This window comes from Oncorhynchus mykiss, chromosome 27 (assembly GCF_057628025.1).
Source record: "Oncorhynchus mykiss isolate SJ-2025 chromosome 27, ASM5762802v1, whole genome shotgun sequence".
Taxonomy (NCBI): domain Eukaryota; kingdom Metazoa; phylum Chordata; class Actinopteri; order Salmoniformes; family Salmonidae; genus Oncorhynchus; species Oncorhynchus mykiss.
Genome location: NC_143048.1, coordinates 31,054,979 through 31,080,473, shown reverse-complemented (window position 1 = coordinate 31,080,473; position 25,495 = coordinate 31,054,979). Strand labels below are relative to the sequence as shown.

The following is a 25,495-nucleotide window of genomic DNA, read 5'->3' as shown; positions in this document are numbered from 1 at the left end:
CGTGCAGGTCACCCCCCACAGAGGGAAATTGAAAACTACAGGGTGCTCTAATCACGTTTGAACGCATGTGGATGACATCGATTTTTGAGAGTTACATGAACGTTTGTTTGATGTCAGAGTTAACCTTAGTGTAATGTTAATGTGAACTGAAGGGCCTCCTCACAGTTAAACAAGCCTCCCATAAGAAAACGTTCCAGGAGACACTATCTTATACTATTAGTGCTGTTTGACAGGAAGTAACAATTGCTGACAGGCGAGGCGAGGTGAGGCGAGGCGAGGTGACGTGAGCTACAGTATACCAGAGGACAGATATGATCCAATATAGTCAGCATTACTTCAGAGATAAGATCAATATAGTCAGCATTACTTCAGAGATAAGATCAATATAGTCAGCATTACTTCAGAGATAAGATCAAACAACTATTCCTGTCTGAAACCCTGCTGTTTTTGTTGGATGGAAAAACGTCATATGAACACTGATAGAGTCCTATCAACACATTTGTCCTTTGTAAATATTTTGGCGTGGTAGACTTAAGAGCAGTGAAAACTCAAGGCGGCTACAGTTGATATGATTGGAGAGAGATCTTCCTAAGTGTTTAAGTGGTAATAAAAGTGAGAGATATTGACCTTACTTTGTCCGTGGTACTGCCCATACTGGTAGGAGGCCACAGGGTCCACGCTGTAGGCAGGAGCGCTGTAGGAGGACGGGCAGTAGGACTGGGAGTTGGGCAGCGAGGGGAGACTGGGGATGTTGGGGACACTGGACAGGCCCTCCAGACCCTTGAGGTGCTCCAGACGCTGGGAGCAGCTGGCCCCCATGCCCCCGGGGGGCTCCAGGCCTCCTGTCAGGGGGGAGAGGGCGTAGTCACTCTGGGGCTGGTGGGGCACCCCGCCTGGGTTCAACAGACCCATCACCTGGAGAGAGGGAGAAAGAGTGTTATTGCCGTTACAGTGACGTTATTGACATTCCATTCAGATAGGTGGTTAAGTGATTTTGGAACTTGCGAGAACAGGTGGTGTAGTCCTATCAGAGGCTTTGGCACAGCATTGTGTTATGTAACATTCCAAACACTACGCCCAACCCCCATCCATAACATATAGTAGCACAGCCTAAATCAGACAGGAAGTTCCTCTCCACTGACATCAAAACACTTCCACCAGGCCTTCCCAGACAGGCAGCGATAGCACCACAGAGGAATAATCAACCAATTTGTCTCAGAAACTCTACTCCACTTATTTGGAAATTCCCGCCTGCCGCCGCTCCAAAAAGCATAGGATGAGATAAAGACTTATCACCAAAGATGTCCTGACACAGATAAGGTAGTAGACCTTTAGAAGCAGAGAGAAAACCCTTTGGACTACAGCAGACAAGCTGCAGACAGAGAAACAGGCTAGTCTTTGACCTGTTGTTGATTAGCCACCCGATAATTGAATTTGGGGGAATATTTCTTGGCGAGCGAAGGACGGAAAAGAGCCGTAGGGTGTTGTTGTAAAGGAGGTTCAGACAGAACGAGCCGATAACAAACCCTCACTAACTTTAACTGGATGGATGAGAACAAGTTCAACAAAAGTGTCTAATAAACAGATAATTGCTGTGACTCAAGATCATCTCACTGAAAAGATATATCCCAACCCAACGTGACCACTTTAAACCTCCCTACCTCTAAATGCATCAAATCCCTCTAAACAGAGACCTCTAGCCTCTGTCCATGTCCTAATGAAAAGCAGGTACGCTGCACTTTGGGCTCTTCTGGCCCTATAAGTGACATATTATTCTACATCCACACACACAGATGGTCCCGCTTAAGTCATTTCCCAGGCAGGGGACAGAGGAGCCCATGTTGATTTTGAGAGGGGAGTTGTGTTTCTCGACCCAAATAACATTTTCCCCAAAAATGACCTGCGTTTTGGAACACTCTGTTTAAACAGAAGAAGTATATGGACGATTGGTGCGGTCGACCTCTACAAGAAACTACAGCTTTCTAAAAACGCTATACCTCTCTCTCTCTCTCTCTCCGTCTTTCTCTTTCATCTCTCCTTGTCTTTAGCGTGACGTGGCTCCTGGCTGGGCTTCATCAACGTTTTTCTGTGTTGTAACATTGCTGTGTCCAGCGGCCCCAAATCAGCGTGTCCAGGAAGAGCCGGACAGGAGAGGAGAGCCAGGGAAGAATGTCGGAATGGGGGAAGTCTGAGACATACAGGACATTCCTGCTCTCTCATACAATATACTGTATATTCAAATAAATGAGGACTTGACTTTCATACTGAGGAATGTGGAGACAAACATTGTAAGAATGCAATCATGAGAAGCCTCCCTGGAGGCTTAACGGTTTATGTGCAGTATATGTGTGTGTGTGTGTATGTGTGTGTGTGTGTGTATATGTGTGTGTGTGTGTTTCCCTGATTGCCCAAGGTAGCTGCATATGGACTGCGTAAGAGACGAAAGTGTAGATAAACAAAGTCTCAACAGAGATTCAGGGAGGGGTAGTTTCCCATGCACCTTAAAATACACACTCTCAAACATACATGATGGTTGTCATACAGAAGCCCTGTCAGTGGAATCTTGACAAACACCCTTGCAGAAGTCGGGGTGTGTTCCTTACAAATGGAAAACATCTGGGGGTCAGGCACCCCATTTATCAGAGAGAGAGGGGGGGGGGGGATAAGAGGTGTTTGATTTGTAGAATTGTGTGTTGCGCCAACATGCAGCAAAAGTTCTCTTGCATGCAAATAATAATGATCAATCCATCTTATTTGTAGTTTCTAAATAGAGTAGGCCTAGTTGATCTTCGATATACAGTCTTCATAACCATCTATATAAATGAAATACCCATCCAATAATAATGATCAATCCATCTTATTTGTAGTTTCTAAATAGAGTAGGCCTAGTTGATCTTCAACATACAGTCTTCATAACCATCTATATAAATGAAATACCCATCCAATTTAAGTCAACTCATAATTTAAACAACATTCCACACTCGTACCAAGAAAATTTAGATAGCCTGCACCAATGATATATGTAACAAAACATAGGAAGTAATCTACATAAATTACACACATAATTCAATTCATTAAATATTCGGTAGCAATCAATTTGGACACTGGAACCTTGATTGATTACTCTTCAAAAGTGCAAGGATATTATGGATGTGTTGATGGGCTAAACTGTGGGACGAGTTAGAGGTGATGACGGTGAGACTGGAAGCAAAAGTATATTTGCCCTACTGCTACAGAAAAACACAGAATATTGTCTGAAAATATTAGACTACCATACATGTTCTTTGATAGACGATATCTCCCCTCCTTATTACTTAGCCTATTCATTGTCATTTAGATAAATTGAACACAGTTCAGTATATTAAACTGAACCAAATAAAGGTCTTACAAATGACCGATAACTATTTTAAACGTTCATCAATAATATTAAACATTTCTAAATGTTTTCTTTCCCAACATGTGACCTGTGTAAATGTAATGTTTCCATGTCAGCCTCTCCAGTCAGTCATCCTTCATGTCCATATTGTCAGTCACACTCTCTAAAGTGACCCCGAAGCACTGTGTGCGTGTGTGTGTGAGTGCGTGCGCGCGTGTGCGTGTGAGTGTGCGTGTGCGTGTGTGCGTGCGTGTGCCTATGTGTGTGTGTGTGCTTATGTGTGTGAGTGTGTGTGTGCGCGTGTGTAAACCCTGTGCTGTATTGTCTGAGCGGTCTGACTTTGAGCAGCTGAAATCTCATTTTCTGCCTGTTAGGACAGCCTTTAATGTTTAGGTAAAGGGACGATAAGCCTCATCCCTGTATAATTGGCCATAATTGTCTTTTCAGTTTTCATTTGTCTCATCTTCTCCTCATTTGTCCTCCTCCGTGTCCTTCCTCTGTCCTTTTCAAGTCCTTTCACTCCACCTCACACCCTCCACCACCTCACATCTGAGCTGGGCTAAATGGTAGAGATTTTTTTATTTTTATGAACCTGATTTATTTAACTAAGCAAGTCAGTTAAGAACAAATTGTTATTTACAATGACAGCCTACCGGGGAACAGTGGGTTAACTGCCTTGTTCAGGGGCAGAATGACAGATTTTTACCTTGTCAGCTCCAGGATTCGATCCAGCAACCTTTCGGTTACTGGCCCAACGCTCTAACCACTAGCCTACCTGCCACCCCGGATGCCACTTTCAAGGAGCGGGACTATAATCTGGACGCTTATAAAAAATCCTGCTATGCCCTCAGATGAACCATCAAACAGGCAAAGCGTCAATACAGGACTAAGATTGAATCGTACTACACCAGCTGTGGCAGGGCTTGCAAACTATTACTGACCATAAAGGGAAGACCAGCTGCCCAGTGACACAAGCCTGAAAATAAAGGAGAGCCGCACACTCAGAGACTACTCAGTGACACAAGCCTACCAGACAAGCTAAACAACTTCTATGTGTGATTCGAGGCAAGCAACACTGAAGCAGCTGTTTCCGGACGACTGTGTGATCACGCTCGCCATAGCCGATGTGAGTAAGACCTTTAAACAGGCCAACATTCACAAGGCCGCAGGGCCAGATGGATTACCAGGAGGTGTACTCCGAGCATGCGCTGACCAACTGACCAAGTGTCTTCACTGACATTTTCAACCTGTCCCTGGCCGAGTCTGTAATACCTACATGTTTCAAGTAGACCACCATAGTCCCTGTGGCCAAGAACACCAAGGCAACCTGCCTAAATGACTACCGACCCGTTGCATTCATGTCTGTAGCAATGAAGTGCTTTGAAAGGCTGGTCATGGCTCACATCAACACCATCATCCCAGAAACCCAAGACCCATTCCAAATTGCATACCACCCCAACAGAAGGACACAATCTCTATTGCACTCAACACTGCCCTTTCCCACCTGGACAAAAGGAACACCTACGTGAGAATGCTGTTCATTGGCTACAGCTCAGCGTTCAACACCATATTGCCCTCAAAGCTCATCATTAAGCTAAGGACCCTCTGCAACTGGATCCTGTACTTCCTTATGGGCCGCCCCCAGGTGGTAAGGGTAGGCAATAACACATCTGCCACGCTGATCCTCAACATGGGGGCCCCTCAGGGGTGCGTGCCTAGTCCCCTCCTGCACTCCCTGTTCACTCATGACTGCGTGGCCAAGCACGATCAAACACCATCATCAAGTTTGCCGACGACACAACGGAGGTAGGCCTGATCACCGACAACAATGAGAGAGCCTATAGGGAGGAAGTCAGAGACCTGGCAGTGTGGTGCCAGGACAACAACCTCTCCCTCAATGTGATCAAGAACAAGGAGATTATTGTGGACTACAGGAAAAGTAGAGCCAAGCACGCCCCCATTCTCATCGACGGGGCTGTAGTGGAGCCTTGGTGTCACCAACAAACTATCATGGTTCAAACACACCAAGACAGTCGTGAAGAGGGTACAACAATGCCTATTCCTCCTCAGGAGACTGAAAAGATTTGGCATGGGTCCTCAGATCCTCAAAAAGTTCTACAGCTGCACCATTGAGAACATCCTGACTGGTTGCATCACCTCCTGGTATGACAACTGCTCGGCCTCTGACTGCAAGCTTCCTGACATCAAGGAGTTCTATATCAGGCAGTGTCAGAGGAAGGCCCTAAAAGCCCTGTTCTCTCTACTACGGCATTGCAAGCGGGACCAGAGCGCCAAGTCTAGGTCCAAAAGGCTTCTTAACAGCTTCTACCCCAAAGACACAACACTGCTGAACAGCTAATCAAATGGCTACCCAGACTACCTGCATTGACCCCACCCCCCTTTTTTTTTACTATGCTGCTACTCGTTGTTTATTATCTATGCATAGTCACTTTACCACTATCTACAGTGCCTTGCGAAAGTATTCGGCCCCCTTGAACTTTGCGACCTTTTGCCACATTTCAGGCTTCAAACATAAAAATATAAAACTGTATTTTTTTGTGAAGAATCAACAACAAGTGGGACACAATCATGAAGTGGAACGACATTTATTGGATATTTCAAACTTTAACAAATCAAAAACTGAAAAATTGGGCGTGCAAAATTATTCAGCCCCCTTAAGTTAATACTTTGTAGCGCCACCTTTTGCTGCGATTACAGCTGTAAGTCGCTTGGGGTATGTCTCTATCAGTTTTGCACATCGAGAGACTGACATTTTTTCCCATTCCTCCTTGCAAAACAGCTCGAGCTCAGTGAGGTTGGATGGAGAGCATTTGTGAACAGCAGTTTTCAGTTCTTTCCACAGATTCTCGATTGGATTCAGGTCTGGACTTTGACTTGGCCATTCTAACACCTGGATATGTTTATTTTTGAACCATTCCATTGTAGATTTTGCTTTATGTTTTGGATCATTGTCTTGTTGGAAGACAAATCTCCGTCCCAGTCTCAGACTCCATCAGGTTTTCTTCCAGAATGGTCCTGTATTTGGCTCCATCCATCTTCCCATCAATTTTAACCATCTTCCCTGTCCCTGCTGAAGAAAAGCAGGCCCAAACCATGATGCTGCCACCACCATGTTTGACAGTGGGGATGGTGTGTTCAGCTGTGTTGCTTTTACGCCAAACATAACGTTTTGCATTGTTGCCAAAAAGTTCAATTTTGGTTTCATCTGACCAGAGCACCTTCTTCCACATGTTTGGTGTGTCTCCCAGGTGGCTTGTGGCAAACTTTAAACAACACTTTTTATGGATATCTTTAAGAAATGGCTTTCTTCTTGCCACTCTTCCATAAAGGCCAGATTTGTGCAATATACGACTGATTGTTGTTGGACAGAGTCTCCCACCTCAGCTGTAGATCTCTGCAGTTCATCCAGAGTGATCATGGGCCTCTTGGCTGCATCTCTGATCAGTCTTCTCCTTGTATGAGCTGAAAGTTTAGAGGGACGGCCAGGTCTTGGTAGATTTGCAGTGGTCTGATACTCCTTCCATTTCAATATTATCGCTTGCACAGTGCTCCTTGGGATGTTTAAAGCTTGGGAAATCTTTTTGTATCCAAATCCGGCTTTAAACTTCTTCACAACAGTATCTCGGACCTGCCTGGTGTGTTCCTTGTTCTTCATGATGCTCTCTGCGCTTTTAACGGACCTCTGAGACTATCACAGTGCAGGTGCATTTATACGGAGACTTGATTACACACAGGTGGATTGTATTTATCATCATTAGTCATTTAGGTCAACATTGGATCATTCATAGATCCTCACTGAACTTCTGGAGAGAGTTTGCTGCACTGAAAGTAAAGGGGCTGAATAATTTTGCACGCCCAATTTTTCAGTTTTTGATTTGTTAAAAAAGTTTGAAATATCCAATAAATGTCGTTCCACTTCATGATTGTGTCCCACTTGTTGTTGATTCTTCACAAAAAAATACAGTTTTATATCTTTATGTTTGAAGCCTGAAATGTGGCAAAAGGTCGCAAAGTTCAAGGGGGCCGAATACTTTCGCAAGGCACTGTACATGTACATATTACCTCAATTACCTCGACTAACTTGTACGCCTGCACATTGACTCAGGAACCGGTACCCCCTGTACATAGCCACATTATTGTATTGTTGCTCTTTTATTTTTTACTTTTGTTAATTTAGTAAATATTTTTCTTCACTCTTATTTTTCTTAAAACTGAATTGTTGGTTAAGGGCTTGAAAGTAAGCATTTCATGGTAAGGTCTACTACACCTGTTGTATTCGTCGCATATAACAAATTAAATTTGATTTGACCTCACACCCTCCTCCACCTCACACCCACCTCCCGGCATAGATAAGAGTGTGAACTCTGTTTCTGTGTGTGTCTGTGTGTGTGTCTGTGTGTAGATAGGTAACTCTGCTGGACTCACCTGAGAAGAGAGGCCATTGCTGTTGGATGGGTTCTGGGAGTTGGGAGGGCCTCCTGACGTGACAAAGTTGTCCGAGTAGCCTGAGAAGCCGTGGCGTCCAGTGGCCAGGCAGTAGGCCGACCCCACATCCTGCCCTCCCCCACCTGAGCTCTGGTGGTGGCCTGAGGAGGGGGGCAGTGGCTGGGGCCGATGCAAGGTGCTGGGCTGCTCCGACACCGCTAAGGGAAGGACAAATAGAAAGGAAGAAAGTTCCATTTAGATATATTGTCTCTCAATTGACAGATTATTACATTGTAGCCAACTTGAAGCAGTCAATATTTAATATTACATGACTTTGTTAATCAAACTCTAGGGTCTGAACCCTGAGAGCAATAGTTGTATATCTGAAACAAACAGGATGTTCAGCCTGTGGCCTTGTTTATAGTGTCCAAACCTTGTGATATGGATGTAGGGGGATACGGGCTGTCAGACAGCTGATAAGGTGAGAGACTGGACATGGCAGAGGGCGGGAAGCCCCCAGGGATCAGGTGATTGAAGGCCATGAGCTGACTAGCTCCAGCCTGCTTCCTCCACCGGGCTCTTCTGTTACTGAACCACACCTGGGGAAAGAGGATATAAGACATGAGATCTTACATTGTCTTAAACATTCATTACCACTTACAGAACCAGTCAAAGGTTTGGACACACCTACTCATTCAAGAGTTTTTCTTTATTTTTACTATTTTCTACATTGTAGAAAATAGTGAAGAAATCAAAACTATGAAATTACACATGTTATTTGTAGTAACAAAAAAAGTGTTAAACAAATCAAAATATATTTTATATTTGTGATTCTTCAAAGTAGCCACCATTTTCCTTGATGACAGCTTTGCACACTGTTGGCATTCTCTCAACCAGCTTCTTGAGGTAGTCACCTGGAATGCATTTCAATTAACAGGTGTGCCTTGTTAAAAGTTAATTTGTGGAATTTCTTTCCTTCTTAATGCGTTTGAGACAATCAGTTGTGTTGTGACAAGGTAGGGGTGGTATATAGAAGAGGTAAAGGACCAAGTCCATATTATGGCAAGAACAGCTCAAATAAGCAAAGAGAAACGACAGTCCATCATTACTTTAGGACATGAAGGTCAGTCAATCCAGGAACATTTCAAGAACTTTGAAAGTTTCTTCAAGTGCAGTTGCAAAAACCATCAAGCGCTATGATGAAACTGGCTCTCATGAGGACCGCCACAGAAATGGAAGACCCAGAGTTACCTCTGCTGCAGAGGATAAGTTTGTTAGAGTTACCAGCCTCAGAAATAGGCAGTTAACTGCACCTCAGATTGCAGCCCAAATAAATGCTTCACAGAGTTCAAGTAACAGACACATCTCAACATCAACTGTTCAGAGGAGACTGCGTGAATCAGGCCTTCAGGGTTGAATTGCTGCAGCGAAACCACTACTAAAGGACACCAATAAGAAGAATGGACTTGCTTGGGCCAAGAAACATGAGCATTGGACATTAGACCGGTGGAAATCTGTCCTATGGTCTGATGAGTCCAAATTTGACATTTTTGGTTCCAACCCCTGTGTCTTTGTGAGACACAGAGTAGGGGAACGGATGATCTCCAAATGTGTGGTTCCCACCGTGAAGCATGGAGGAGGAGGTGTGATGGTGTGGGGGTGCTTACCTGGTGACACTGTCTGTGATTTATTTAGAATTCAAGGCACACTTAACCAGCATGGCTACCACAGCATTCTGCAGTGATACGCCATCCCATCTGGGATGAATGAGTAGGTGTGTTCACACTTTTGACTGGTACTGTATATGAATGGTTAATGACTGTTATTTGTGCATATGGGTATACCTCTCTCTATGAGTCAATCTCTGTTTTTGTCTGACTGCGTTTTTAAAAATAATCTGCTTTCTATGTATCATGTGTGTGTGTGTGCTTGTGCATTTGCATTAGTGTGTGTGTACTGCCCTTAGCTATAGTTAGAAGTCACATAGTGATCTCCCATTTGTGTGGACCACACTGTGACATCATCTCTTTGTGTGTGTGTGTGTGTGTGTGGGAGGGGGGGGGGGGGGGGGGGGTCATGTGTTCCTCTCCAGACCAGCCCATGTGACTCCTGGCTGCAGCCAACAAGGCCTTCACTATCTCCACATCTCATGGCCCACCACCAGAACATCATTAAACATGGACTTGGCCATAGCAACACAACACTATTTTACATGGTTTCCTCCAGTATATATTCCGCTAACTATAAACTATCTCTGATGGTCTTATTTAATTTCTGTTCCAAAGCCATAGAGTCACCCAAAAGCACAAATAGATTAAGTTTAAGCATTAACGCCTCATTTTTAAGGTAAGGGTTAAGTTTAGGCATTAACTCAGAATGGTTAAGGTTAGGGTTAAGGTTTGGGATAGGCTTAAAACACACATCTCAAAAACAACTTTCTATCGCTGGATTCAAACTTCCAACCTTTGGAATCAGAGGCAGATGCTTACACTTATCCGTCTCCCCGTCCTCAACGCCCTAGCATAACCGAAACTTACAGCGCTCACTGTTGCTCCTAGTGGCCGGTTTCCACGTCATCTCCTGACCTCCTCAGACATGGATGTATGTCAAATACTGACTTGTATCACGAGTGACCTGGCTGATTCATTCACAGGGACATAGCGGATAAATGAACCCATCCAAATTTCTAAATGAACATTTAACTGAACAGGCCTCCTTCTGCTGCTGCTGAGAATCAGTGTGTGTGACTGGCGGGACTCATGCTGATTCCATATGTAATAGCCCCATGCTGGGCCCGGTACAGCCTCCATATGGGAGCTGTTGTGGGGAATTTTCTGGGCCGTATATCAGAGCTGGCCCTGCAGATTGGACCCCTGGGAACACAGGATGAAGGGGAAGGCCAGGAATGTGTGTGTGTGTATACTTGCGCATCCCTGTGTGTGATGTGAGACAAAGAATGTGTGTGATGTGTGTGTAGTCTACCTGTACTCTGGCCTCCGTGAGTTTGGCCCTCTGAGCAAGCTCTTCCCTCGTGTAGATGTCAGGGTAGTGTGTTCGTTCGAAGGCTCTCTCCAGCTCATCCAACTGTTCAGCCGTGAAGGTGGTTCTACTGCGGCGCTGCTTCCTCTTCAGAGGCAGGTCCGGTTCTGACTCCACGTCCGACCCCTCATCTGAGTGGCTTGCTGCTCCAACAGACAAGAGGTGCTCAGTTAGGGCTTTCATGGTGTTAGTTAGTACTATATCATTATCACAGGTAACAGTTACTGACGTTTTTCCTTCTTAATTGACTCGACTGGTTAAATAAAAGTTGAAAAAATACTTCAAGTCTTACAAAACATATCTTAAGTTTCTCATTCTCCTGACTACAGTGATCAAATATAATTCATGGAGACCAAAAGGGAAAGTCCTCAAGAAAAAGAGGAGTAGTAACATAGTGAGAGTGAAGAACAGAAGTATAAATCCATCCATCCACTTGAAGTGTGAACTTGTTTACTTTCCCTTTTCCCTGCTATCTGTTTACATAAATCTCTTCAGAGGAGGGGCCACCAACACCCTCTCAATACCCCCCATTCCTCCCAATGTTCCCTCTTGTCTTGTGCACCAAAAGACTTCCATTCAGAGGAGAATTCTGTGTGATTTTATAAATAATCCCACAGGACAAGGTTCCCGAGGCGCAGCGACAGTGGGATTGAGAGGACTAAGCGCCACACAAAGGCCTAATTTGGATCCAGGGATCATTCGTTTTTTAAGGGGGGAAAGGGGGAGGTCAGTGATGGAAAGAGAGAGTGTAGGGGGGAACCAGCATTGTCTACAGTTGCAGTCTTTCTGGAGCCCCAGTAGCAGTTGGGGATTGAGCGAGGGACAGGGCAGCCCCCCCCCCCCCCCCATATACCCCCTCTGCAGGTGCATGATGGTCTTGTTTGCTCAGAGAGAAACGCCGGCCCTTTAAGAGCCAATTCAGCAGAAGAGGCAGTGAATTGGAGAGGCTCTCTAAAGCTGCGGCCCAGTAGTAACACAGTGGTAACCTAGGGCAGGGCCAAGCCAGCCAGCCAGACAGACCCAAGGCCAAGGAGACCCAGAGATCAGAGACTCTCCTCAGGCCAGGGTGACCACAGGCCATTGTGTGTCCAACGCCCAGCTTTACTCTGCATCTCAGTGTCCCTGTCTATGTGCACATGAGCACACACATAAGCACACATTTGTACTAGAGCTGTGTGATATGGACAAAAACACTTATTGCAATGAATTCACTGAATTTATGCAATATTGATAAATATAATGATACGTTCATAACATGAATGTGCACCACAGTTTTTTAAAATTATCCTTTACATTTCCAGTGCAGCCGTTTTCCCCTCAAAATCAAATAACTTCTTGGTAACAATTAAGTACCTTACCGTGATTGTTTTCAATTAAAATGATCAAAAATAAACAAAAATGGCTTCTTAGGACTATCTGGGGGGGAGGGTCTGAGTGGGGAGGGGGAAACTATCTGTTATTGGCAGAGAGGTTAGGAACTCTCTTTTTTATTGGTCTATTAACTACTTTACCTCCTGGTGATGTCACCGGGCAGGCCAAAACTTCATCCCATCAAAACAGGCTGAAATATCAGGTGGTCTTTTCAAAACAGGTTGATTTTACATTTATATTTTACACAGGTGTATAAAATTGAGCACACCGCCATGCAATCTCCATAGACAAACATTGGCAGTAGAATGACCTTACTGAAGAGCTCAGTGACTTTCAACATGGCACCGTCATATGACGCTTTGCAACTAGTCAGTTCATCAGATTTCTGCCCTGCTAGGGCTGCTCCGGTCGACTGGAAGTGCAGTTATTGTGAAGTGGAAAAGAGCAACAACGGCTCAGCCGTGAAGTGGTAGGCCACACAAGCTCACAGAATGGGACCGCTGAGTGCTGAAGTGCGTAAAAATTGCCTGTCCTCAGTTGCAAAACTCACTACCGAGTTCCAAACTGCCTCTGGAAGCAACGTCAGCACAATAACTGTTCGTTGAGCAGCCGCACACAAGCCTAAGATCACCATGCGCAATGCCAAGCATCGGCTGGAGTGCTGTAAAGCTCACCGCCATTGGACTCTGGAGCAGTGGAAAGGCGTTCTCTGGAGTGATGAATCACGCTTCACCATCTGGCAGTCCGATGGACGATTCTTGGTTTGGTGGATACCTGCCCCAATGCATTGTGTCAACTGTAAAGTTTGGGAGAGGAGGAATAATGGTCTGGGGCTGTTTTTCACACTTTCTTTCAGCATGACAATGCCCCCGTGCACAAAGCGAGGTCCATACAGAAATTATTTTTCAAGATCGGTGTGGAATAACTTGATTGGCCTGCACAGAGTTCTGATCTTTTGGTCATGTAGTGTATTTAAAGCACAGACAAATCTAGTTTTTGACTGCCCTCTGCCTTTAAACTACTAGTTTGATGGTTGTACCATCAATTGTCCCATTAACAATCACCCATATTTTCAAACTTGTTTCATTTCAAATGTCACATTTCTCCAGTATAGGCTACTTATCATGATGAGTCGGTGTCGATCATTTTCGGTTTATCATCCCAGCTCTACTTTGTACAGTCACGCACATGCACATGCACACACACACACACACACAGTCAGACATTGAGGTGGCCACTGAGTGGAAGTTTCAGCTTGATTGAGTTAGTGTGATAATATGAGACTTGACAGCTTTTGTATGTCTACTATTCAAGTTAAAGTAAGATCAGTTTTAATACTACTGTGTACTCTGTTCTGAAGCATATGGGCTGGTTTCCTACCAGGCAGTTCTAGTAGGCCTTTAGCTACTTCAGAACAGAAGTTCATTGAGGCTGGCGCACCGACTTTGTGTTACGCTTAATGAATTCCCTGGAGCGGAGGGGGAGTTTTTGTGCAACACTGTATTAGTCCCCATCAGAAGCAACAAGAAAATACAAGAAAATCCAAATAGCTTGAGGTTCCTCATGTGAAACTGATCCACTCCCCCCTCAACCCTTTCCCTTCTCAACACCAATGACAGTGGGAGCCAACTTAGGATGCATTAAGAGCAAATTGGTAAAGAAACATTAAACAATGTGAGGAAGGGAGAGAGAGAAAGAGAAAGGGTAGGGAGAGAAGTTTCCTTTGGGTATTTGGGAAGATTATTCTATTTTTCATTTTATCAGAATGTTCTATTTCTGTTTACAGCGACTCACACTCACACAGGCCTCTCAGCTGCTGCCATCCACACTAAACAGAACCAAGATGTAAAATGGCTGCCGGTCGTGGTTAAGACCATTACAATGAATCAAGAAGGAAAACTGCAACTTTACTACCTCCAAGTGCCTAATGAGTCATTCACTGTGAGCTTCCAGTAGAACAATTATTTTACTTCCTGACTTCTAAACATCTTCCAGCCACATCACTAACCAAACAACAAATGCAAAGACGTATTATATAGAGAGACCAAGGGGTGGGTGGAGAATTTTTAGGTGGTGGTGGTAGTGGCTGGTGGGGTAGGAATTTGAGGTGTGGAGGAGTTGGAGTGGGGGGCATTATTCAAAACAGGATTGCTGGTGAAAAACAGAGAGGAGCCTTTGTAGCTCCAGCTCCTGGAGGCCCATAGGGAATGCTTAGTTTCCCCACAGTTACCAGAATGCAACAGCGTTCCAAAGAATTTCACAGGGATTTAGATTCTGGGAATGCCGAGTCGTTGGAAAAATCCCTAATTACTTTGGAATTACCTATCGGTTATGATCCGTCTGCTTTGGGGATCCTAGGGAACATTGTCTTTCAACCAGAGTGTCATTATGGCCTCTTGGAGGTCTGCAGTCACGTCTTGATATACTCTCATGTGACAAAACTATTCAGGGACATTAATCTAGTTGAACTATATGAATGAAGTTGGTCACCGACCAACTTAGAACACTCCTTTCAGAGAGACTCTCTTTAACTAAACACCACCTAGACCTCGCTCCCTCTCTCCCTTTCTCACCCATCTCTTTCTCTCACATACTCTTTGTCTCCCTCTCCTCGTCCCCATCTCTCTCTCTCTCTGCCTACTCTGTCTCTCTCTTTCTCTTCCCCATATTTCTCTCTTTCTCTCTCTTTGTTGCTCTAAGTCTGAGGTCTTTGCTGGCGATTTGCACGCTCCATCTGTGGAATCCGTCATGGCTGCCTCGGTCCGCACAGAGGGGCCTGTCACCTGCCCCACGGGGCAACGGGGGGCACAAAGAGGGCCAGAGAGTGGCGAGGGGGGGGCACAGCTGGGGGGGGGCTCCCCAAAACCTTCCACTCCAGCCTGGGGGGGACCATGGGAGCACCTGAGGGGTAGAGGAAGGAGGAGGCCTTTGTTGTTCTCTTATTCAAATGTAGGCTACCACCACCAGCTTTCTATGACTATGCATTTGTGTTGTTGATGTTGTTGTTGTTGTGTGTGTCAGTGTGTTTGTGAGAGAGAGATAGTGTGGGTCTTACAGAGAGAGTAGAGGGAGAGAGAGAGAAAGAAAGAGAGCGAGCGAGCGAGCGAGCGAGCGAGCGAGAGAGAGAGAGAGAGAGAGAGAGAGAGAGAGAGAGAGAGAGAGAGAGAGAGTTGTGTCACCAAGTGGCGAGGCACACACAGTAGGGGGTTGAAGTGACAAAAGTCTACCTGGTGATAGGGCAAAAAGCACACCTTCCCTGCCACCCGCTAACTCCCATTACTCTCGGTACCCTGGCGCAGAGCAACCCACACACACAAACACACACACACAGGCGCCTAGGCTTCTGTAGACTGTGAAAATTGGGATTGACAAAGCATTACATAGACCATCCTTCTGCTTCTAGGTTAATGAGCCTTGTCAGCCCTATGGCAAATCTGGTGGAGTGGAGATACACACACACTCCCTCACTCATATACTCACACACTCACTCATACACTCACACACTCACTCATATCTCACTCACTCATACACTCACTCACTCACACACACACACACACACACACACACACACTCATGTACTTGCTGCGTTTTCAGCACATTCTAATTTTGACATAGATATTCTCTATTTCACACATTAGACGCACAAACAAATGCGTACAATGAAAAGATCCATTCAAGATATTTACAGCCTGAGCACACAGCAATGAGTTGACCATTTCCCCCTGATACTACTTTGGTCATTATTACTCCTGAGTTAAGAATAGTTCCATGTAAAACAAAACAAAATTGTATAACAGGATGAATGTGCTTATTTTTCAGAGCTAGTAAACTCGGCACATAGCAGTGAAGTGAGGGAAGGAAGAGAAAATCAGATCCTTTACAGCTGTTCTGTAAACCTGTGGTCTCTGAGTGCCCCGTTAGTCCCAGGCGCCGCCCGTTGCCTCCTATCCATGGATCTCATTGCTTTTATTTGGCACTGCTGAATAGCCTTTGCAATCCAATTATCCACCCAATCCCACATATCTCTCTTTATGTATACATAAACTGTATTTTAAAATGTTTTATTCATACTCTAGCTAAACATTCAAACTTACTTTTCCATGTATTTTCACTTCACCTCAGCTGTGGGTGGAGTGGGTTTATAGTATGTGTGGGATTGGACCCGTAAGCTTGCCAGTTTGTAAAACCCCAAAAGACACAGTGCAATCCTTAAAAGGGTAAAGCTACAGTATCTGAATGTCAGAGACCCAGTGAAGAAGCCTGGCTTCGGCTGGGCCTGCCAGGGAGCCGGAGCATTGCTGCTTTAAGCCACAGAGAGAAGGGGAGTAGCAGAGAAAAGAAAACTGTTTAATTTAACCAAACTGTGTTCCTGAGAGGCACAAAGCAGCCTGAGCCAAAACAACCTGAGAGGCACACAGCACAAAGCAGCCAGAGCCAAAACAACCTGAGGCACACAGCACATTGCAGACAGAGCCAAAACAACCTCAGGCACACAGCACATTGCAGACAGAGCCAAAACAACCTGAGAGGCACACAGCAGCCTGAGCCAAAACAACCTGAGAGGCACACAGCACAAAGCAGCCAGAGCCAAAACAACCTGAGGCACACAGCACATTGCAGACAGAGCCAAAACAACCTCAGGCGCACAGCACATTGCAGACAGAGCCAAAACAACCTGAGAGGCACACAGCACATAGCAGCCAGAGCCAAAACAACCTCAGGCACACAGCACATTGCAGACAGAGCCAAAACAACCTGAGAGGCACACAGCACAAAGCAGCCAGAGCCAAAACAACCTCAGGCACACAGCACATTGCAGACAGAGCCAAAACAACCTGAGAGGCACACAGCACAAAGCAGCCAGAGCCAAAACAACCTCAGGCACACAGCACATTGCAGACAGAGCCAAAACAACCTGAGAGGCACACAGCACATTGCAGACAGAGCCAAAACAACCTGAGAGGCACACAGCACATAGCAGCCAGAGCCAAAACAACCTCAGGCACACAGCACATTGCAGACAGAGCCAAAACAACCTGAGAGGCACACAGCACAAAGCAGCCAGAGCCAAAACAACCTGAGAGGCACACAGCACATAGCAGCCAGAGCCAAAACAACCTGAGAGGCACACAGCACATAGCAGCCAGAGCCAAAACAACCTGAGAGGCACACAGCACATAGCAGCCAGAGCCAAAACAACCTGAGAGGCACACAGCACATAGCAGCCAGAGCCAAAACAACCTGAGAGACTCCCTTCATTCCAGAGGAGGGTAAAGAAAAGAGGATTTAACTGAAATAGACTGTGCTCCTGGAAATCGTACGGCATGGTTTTGTGGGGACTGCGAGTGGGGACAAAAACGCTTTGAAATGTCCGCAGAGAGATGGAGTGTATGGAGCTACATTTTGGGCATGGTGGGTGTGTGGTGTGGCTGACCATATGGGTTTCTGTTTACAGCCTTCTCATGGGGGTTACTGGACGGACGGCGGGTACTGCTAAGGAAGTTCTCTTGGGGTGGTTGGTAAATGAAGAGGGTAACTGAGCCAGTGACATGTGCCCCCCTCTGAAACAAAACAAAAGGCAGAGGAGACAAATGAAGCATTTATTTGGGCGGGGAGTGACGCTGGTCCTTTTCAGGGGCCGGGGGACTAAGTGACTGCCCAACTGCATTAAACAGTACATAGAAGACTGGGCAGATGCCTGAAGGACTGAAGGATAATAGTTAACTGACAGCTTATGGGCCCATCTGCGCCTCTACCATGTTGTTAAAGGAGATGGGGGGTGCTCACTTGACTTGCTAAGGAGGAGCCCCGACCTCTACAGCTGCATTGTAATTGAGAGTGTGTGAAGAGCGCTGTGTGTTTGTCTGCACTGTCAACGAGTGTGTGTGTGTGTGTGTGTGTGTGTGTGTGTGTGTGTGTGTGTGTGTGTGTGTGTGTGTGTGTGTGTGTGTGTGTGTGTGTGTGTGTGTGTGTGTGTGTGTGTGTGCTTGCTTGAGAAAGAGATGATGTGGTGAGAGAAAGAATAACTAATAAATCATAACCTCATCAAGCTTCAGGAAAAGAAAGACTGAATAAGACAAAGCGACCGAGCTCTCCTCAAATGATAAAAACCTCTAAAGGAAACCTCTAGACAGAAAACCTCTAGAGAGAAAACCTCTAGAGAGAAAACCTCTAGACAGAAAACCTCTAGAGAGAAAACCTCTAGACAGAAAACCTCTAGACAGAAAACCTCTAGACAGAAAACCTCTAGAGAGAAAACCTCTAGACAGAAAACCTCTAGACAGAAAACATCTAGAGAGAAAACCTCTAGACAGAAAACCTCTAGACAGAAAACCTCTAGAGAGAAAACCTCTAGAGAGAAAACCTCTAGACAGAAAACCTCTAGAGAGAAAACCTCTACAGAGAAAACCTCTACAGAGAAAACCTCTAGAGAGAAAACCTCTAGAGAGAAAACCTCTAGACAGAAAACCTCTAGACAGAAAACCTCTAGAGAGAAAACCTCTAGACAGAAAACCTCTAGACAGAAAACCTCTAGAGAGAAAACCTCTAGACAGAAAACCTCTAGACAGAAAACCTCTAGAGAGAAAACCTCTAGAGAGAAAACCTCTAGACAGAAAACCTCTAGAGAGAAAACCTCTAGAGAGAAAACCTCTAGACAGAAAACATCTAGAGAGAAAACCTCTAGAGAGAAAACCTCTAGACAGAAAACCTCTAGAGAGAAAACCTCTACAGAGAAAATCTCTACAGAGAAAACCTCTAAAGAGAAAACCTCTAGAGAGAAAACCTCTAGACAGAAAACCTCTAGACAGAAAACCTCTAGAGAGAAAACCTCTAGAGAGAAAACCTCTAGACAGAAAACCTCTAGACAGAAAACCTCTAGAGAGAAAACCTCTAGACAGAAAACCTCTAGACAGAAAACCTCTAGACAGAAAACCTCTAGAGAGAAAACCTCTAGACAGAAAACCTCTAGAGAGAAAACCTCTAGAGAGAAAACCTCTAGACAGAAAACATCTAGAGAGAAAACCTCTAGAGAGAAAATCTCTAGACAGAAAACCTCTAGAGAGAAAACCTCTACAGAGAAAACCTCTAGACAGAAAACCTCTAGACATAAAACCTCTAGACAGAAAACCTCTAGAGACAAAACCTTTAGACAGCAATGAGAGTTATGAGAGTCTGTGCTGTGGCGGGACAACAGGAAGCTATTACCTGTCATGTTGACCCAAGCATGATTGTAACCCTGTTTCCTGTAGGGATGATGGAGAATGACCTTACGTTGACATCTGACCCCACTTAGCCTGGTCTGACAGGAAAAGAGAGCTCGGCACTGACTGACCACTGGGGAGTTAACTCAATATGACTCTCTTTTACGAAGTCCATTACATTTTAAAAGGTCAAAAACAGCTAAGCTCTTGTCATCTTTGACTGTAGGTAGCATTTTACACTATGGCATGTAATTAAATGTTAATAACATGGTACTCGTATAGTAACAACAAGTTATAGTTCCTTACAATAAAAAAAAAAACGTATATTGCCATTTCTAGGTTCTACTATTGAGAGCAAGATTAACTCCCTCCCTCCCAGCTTGCCCTGCCCTGTCCAGAGCCATATACCCCTAACCCTGCCCTGTCCAGAGCCATATACCCCTAACCCTGCCCTGTCCAGAGCCATATACCCCTAACCCTGCCCTGTCCAGAGCCATATAACCCTTCCCCTGCCCTGTCCAGAGCCTTATATCCCTTCCCCTGTCCTGTCCAGAGCCTTATTTCCCTTCCCCTGCCCTGTCCAGAGCCGTATACCCCTAACCCTGCCCTGTCCAGAGCCTCATATCCCTTCCCCTGCCCTGTCCAGAACCTTATATCCCTACCCCTGCCCTGTCCAGAGCCGTATACCCCTAACCCTGCCCTGTCCAGAGCCTTATATCCCTTCCCCTGCCCTGTCCAGAACCTTATATCCCTACCCCTGCCCTGTCCAGAGCCTTATATCCCTACCCCTGCCCTGTCCAGAACCTTATATCCCTACCCCTGCCCTGTCCAGAGCCTTATATCCCTACCCCTGCCCTGTCCAGAGCCATATACCCCTAACCCTGCCCTGTCTAGAGCCTTATATCCCTTCCCCTGCCCGGTCCAGATCCGTATATCCCTACCCCTGCCCTGTTCAGAGCCTTATATCCCTACCCCTGCCCTGTCCAGAGCCTTATATCCCTTCCCCTGCCCTGTCCAGAACCTTATATCCCTTCCCCTGCCCTGTCCAGAACCTTATATCCCTACCCCTGCCTTGTCCAGAGCCTTATATCCCTCCCCCTGCCCTGTCCAGAGCCTTATATCCCTTCCCCTGCCCTGTCCAGAGCCTTATATCCCTACCCCTGCCCTGTCCAGAGCCTTATATCCCTTCCCCTGCCCTGTCCAGAGCCTTATATCCCTACCCCTGCCCTGTCCAGAGCCTTATATCTACCCTTACCTCAGTCAAGTGATTAACAACTCCCTGTCTGCCTTTCCTTATTCAGCCACTGCATTCAGTTGCCTTTGCACTGCATTCCATAGCTTTGACACCCCCAATCGCTCCTCTGCACATGCACACACACTCACACACACTTGTAAAAACAACCTCTCACCCCCTTCCTTCTCTCTCTCTTTTTCTCTAGCCGTTGTGTTTGGTGGATACTTCCATTAGATAAAGAAAGGCCATATTCTATGGCAGCCATTCTCCTTGACCTTCGCAGGCCTTTCACTCTTTCACTCACTTCAAACCGTCTTTTGGAGCACTCGGCTGAATGTGGCAAGTCCATCACGGGTGAAGGGGCTGAAGGAGGAAGCCCCGAGCCCCGAACCCCTTCTCCAATCACCCCCACTTCAAAGTTGGCCTGCATTCATTAATTGCCCTTTGAATTGATATCAGAGGGTCACAATAGGGGTGTGAAAGGAGAAAGGGGCTTTAATGAAGCATAGAGCCCCCATTCATCTGCAGATAACTATGTTTTTATGCTTGGATTGTCATCATGCACGGCATTATAAAAAAAATATGCGAGGCGGAGGAGCAGGGGAGGAGAGGAGAGGAGAGGAGGAGAGGAGAAGAACAGAGAGAGCCCGAGGCGAGGGTTAGTGAGAGTGATTTGGTGCTCCCCCTTGCCCCCTGCGCCCTCGTGCCCAGGGACACACTGAGTGACACATTCCTCAGACTGACAGGGAATATCAGTCTTCAGATGGTCATGTTATTTAGGGCAGTCGCCATTTTGCTCTATATAGCCTCAGTCTAACTTTGTATAGTCTGAGTGTGACTCTACATAACCTCAGTCTAGCTTTGTATAGTCTGAGTCTAACTCTATACAACCTCAGTCGAACTCTATATTACCTCACTCTAGCTCTATATAGACCCAGTCTAGCTCTATATAGACCCAGTCTAGCTCTATATAGACCCAGTCTAGCTCTATATAGACCCAGTCTAGCTCTATATAGACCCAGTCTAGCTCTATATAGACCCAGTCTAGCTCTATATAGACCCAGTCTAGCTCTATATAGACCCAGTCTAACTCTGTTTCTCTGAAGCTCTAAGCTTTATAACAACAAACAATCAACAAGCACTCAACACTCAAATAATTGTAATGTTCCAGACACACACACATATGTACATTTCCAAATAGTTTCTTCACCCTACTTTGATCGTTGCTAGAGAGCATAGCAACAACCGTTAACGTGCCAGAAATTACTATTATTTACAGCTTCTCGTATAGAACACAAGATGTAAGAACCGGTTGTCATGTTTTCTATAACTGTCTTTAATGAGCCACCTTCATGAATGTATGAATCAGGGGCGCAACTTTCACTGGGAATGGGGGGACATACCCCCCCACCCCACCCCACCCCACACACATTCTGAAATTGCATTTTTCTGCCCCCAGTTTTATCATTGGAATGTGATACTAAATGAGGAAATGGTGTGCTTTAGGACCATGTGGACGCCTCCGAGCGGTGTGCTTTAGGACCATGTGGACGCCTCCGAGCGGTCGGGTAGACTGTTTGGAGTGTTTATCTGACTGGATAAAAAATATATATATATACAGTACCAGTCAAAAGTTTGGACACACCTACTCATTCAAGGTTTTTTCTTCATTTTTTACTATTTTCTACATTGTAGAATAATAGTGAAGACATCAAAACTATGAAATAACACATATGGAATCATGTAGTAACCAAAAAAAGTGTTATACAAATCAAATATATTTTAGATTCCTCAAAGTAGCCACCCTTTGCCTTGACAACAGCTTTGCACACTCTAGGCATTCTCTCAACCAGCTTTGTAAGGAATGCTTTTCCAGCAGTCTTGAAGGAGTTCCCACATATGCTGAGCACTTGCTGAGCACTTGTTGTCCAACTCATCTCATACCATCTCAATTGGGTTGAGGTCGGTGATTGTCACTCTCCTTCTTGGTCAAATAGCCCTTACACAGGCTGGAGATGTGTTTTATATCATTGTCCTCTTGAAAAACAAATGATAGACCCACTAAGCACAAACCAGATGGGATGGCATATCACTGTGGTAACCATGCTGGTTAAGTGTACCTTGAATTCTAAATAAATCACAGACAGTGTCACCAGCAAACCATCCCCACACCATCACACCTCCTCCTCCATACTTCACAGTGTGAACCATACATGCGGCAATCATCCGTTCACTTATTTGGAGTCTCACAAAGACACTGCAGTTGGAACCAAAAATCTCAAATTTGGAGTCATCAGACAAAAGGACAGATTTCCACCGGTCTAATGTCCATTGCTCATGTTTCTTGGCCCACGCAAGTCTCTTCTTCTTATTGGTGTCCTTAGTAGTGGTTTTGCTGCAGCAATTTGACCATGAAGGCCTGATTCACGCAGTCTCCTCTGAACAGTGGATGTTGAGATGTGTCTGTTACTTGAACTCTGTGAAGCATTTATTTGGGCTGCAATCTGAGGTGCAGTTAACTCTATAATGAACTTATCCTCTGCAGCAGAGGTAACTCTGGGTCTTTCTTTCCTGTGGAAGTCCTCATGAGAGCCAGTTTCATCATAGTGCTTGATGGATTTTTTCTGACCATGTATTAAAGTAATGATGGACTGTCGTTTCTCTTTGCTCATTTGAGCTGTTCTTGACATAATATGGACTTGGTCTTTTACCAAATAGGGTTATCTTCTGTATACCATCTCTACCTTGTCACAACACAATTGATTGGCTCAAACGCATTAAGAAGGAAAGAAATTCCACAATTGAACTTTTAACAAGGCACACCTGTTAATTGAAATGCATTTGTTTAACCCTTTTTGTTTAACCCTACTAAATGATTCCATATGTGTTATTTCATAGTGTTGATGTCTTCACTATTATTCTACAATGTAGAAAATAGTTTTAAAAAATAAATAAAACACCCAGAAGGAGTAGTTGTGTCCAAATATTTGACTGGTACTGTATATTATGTCCCCCCTCCCCTTGTTTACAAGGTGAAAATCACAGAGAAGAACTAAAGTGTGAAGTCTATTTAAGAGTATACATGGAATGTGCCATGAGTGGAATCCATCAAGTCATCTTACTGAGTTTCCCTATAGTCTAATTGTTCTGTTCCCTAACTGCACATACAACTCAAACTTTCACTCAAAAATATCAATGCATGACTTGTGTGAAAGATTCAGTAACATTGAACCTTTATTTAACAATGCAAGTCAGTTAAGAATAAATTCTTATTTACAATGACGGCCTACCCCGGCCAAGCCCAGATGACACTGGGCCAATTGTGCGCCGCCCTATGGGACTCACAACCACAGCTGGATGTGATAAAGCCTGGATTCGAACCAGGGACTGTAGTGATGCCTCTTGCACTGAGATGCAGTCCCTTAGACCGCTGCACCACTCGGGAGCAAACGCATGCATCAGCCATTATTTGGAATGTGCCTTCGGAGTGTAACTGAATCCATGAAGATGATTTTCAGTAGGCAGCACCTTTAACACCTTAAAACATAAGACCTGGAACATTATGATGTATATGAGAATGTGATATGGGAACTTGACCATGGATCTATGCTACAGTATAGTGTATATTGTGTTTCCAACTTCAATGCCTCTTAGCAAATCCTCTTCCAGTGCCACTGTAAGACAATGATGAACATCACAAATCCAACATCAGAAGCCATGCAGAACATAAATCTGCAAACACTCACACACTAAATACACAAACCTAGCCCCTAATACTCTCTCAAACAATTTTATTTTACCCCCCTCTCCCTTCTCTCTTCCCCATTCACTCTCTTTCCAGCACCCCCCCCCTGCTCCCTCTCCTCCTCTCTCCCTCTCCTCCTCTCTCCCTCTCCTCCTCTCTTCCTCTCTCCCACTCCTCCTCTCATCCTCTCTCCCTCTCCTCCTCTCTCCCTCTCCTCCTCTCTTCCTCTCTCCCTCTCCTCCTCTCATCCTCTCTCCCACTCCTCCTCTCTCCCTCTCCTCCTCTCCTCCTCTCTCCCTCTCCTCCTCTCTCCTCCTGGCACTAATCCAGTGTGTGCCCACATATCAAATTGTATAGATGCTCCAGCCTGAGTAGCGGGCAGTTCGTCAACTTTATTTACACAAACAAAAGTCCTGCTCAGTTTCTGTGACAAAAGCAGCTAAATCTTTTGGCCCTTTCATGTATTGTCAGCTCTTGATTCCCTTTTGTCCTGCAGCTATTGGCCTGGCTCTGGGCACAATGAGGCTGGGAGAATGGCAGCAGATTGGCGGAATGTGCCTCAATAAACCTAATTATGACACGATGACTGCGCTCACCATGGCAGGTTTTCAAAGATCCCAGACTTATTCAATTAGCCCTTTCCAGGAGTCCCTTTCACAAAATAAAGTTATCCCCCTTTGACTGTTTGTCTTTCAGATGGGGATTTTTGTGTGTGTCCGAGATTAAATGGAAATGTGCTAGGCCAACAAGGCTCCTCTGTATGTATCATCAGTGTTATTCAGGGTCATTTTAATTAGCCAAGTAAGGTTAAGAAGATACACTGGAAATATGAGAGAGGAGGAGAGAGTGGGGGGCGTCTTGTACATTATCAATCATTAGCTCCATTTCTAGGGTTAATTAACTCAATGTTAGCCTTTTAGATTCTGGAAGGCAGAGAAACTACTATATTGAACCCCCTGCTAATGGTTATGTAGGAACTGTGCCAAAATAGCAAATATGCACAGGAGGCATTTAGTGAGACTTGGGCACTGACTGGACATTTGGAAAGCTATTTTCTGAAGAGTGGCATAATGTGTTCAACT

General features: G+C 45.1%; 1 protein-coding gene across 4 annotated transcripts in view; it reads right to left on the bottom strand.

Moving 5' to 3' along the window:
- LOC110507930 (paired box protein Pax-3) overlaps positions 1-25,495 on the bottom strand; it is a 34,453-nt gene that overhangs the window by 2,785 nt on the left and 6,173 nt on the right. For 2 of the 4 annotated variants that reach the window (XM_036965296.2, XM_036965293.2), the window contains exons 5-8: positions 10,805-11,004; positions 8,256-8,421; positions 7,823-8,040; positions 633-915 (exon numbers count right to left, since the gene is read on the bottom strand). In XM_036965296.2, the coding sequence (XP_036821191.1) occupies positions 633-915; positions 7,823-8,040; positions 8,256-8,421; positions 10,805-11,004 (867 nt within the window). Of the gene's footprint in view, positions 1-627; positions 916-7,822; positions 8,041-8,255; positions 8,422-10,804; positions 11,005-25,495 lie in introns of all 4 variants that reach the window. The other 2 variants (XM_036965298.2, XM_036965295.2) reach the window with 1 other exon arrangement.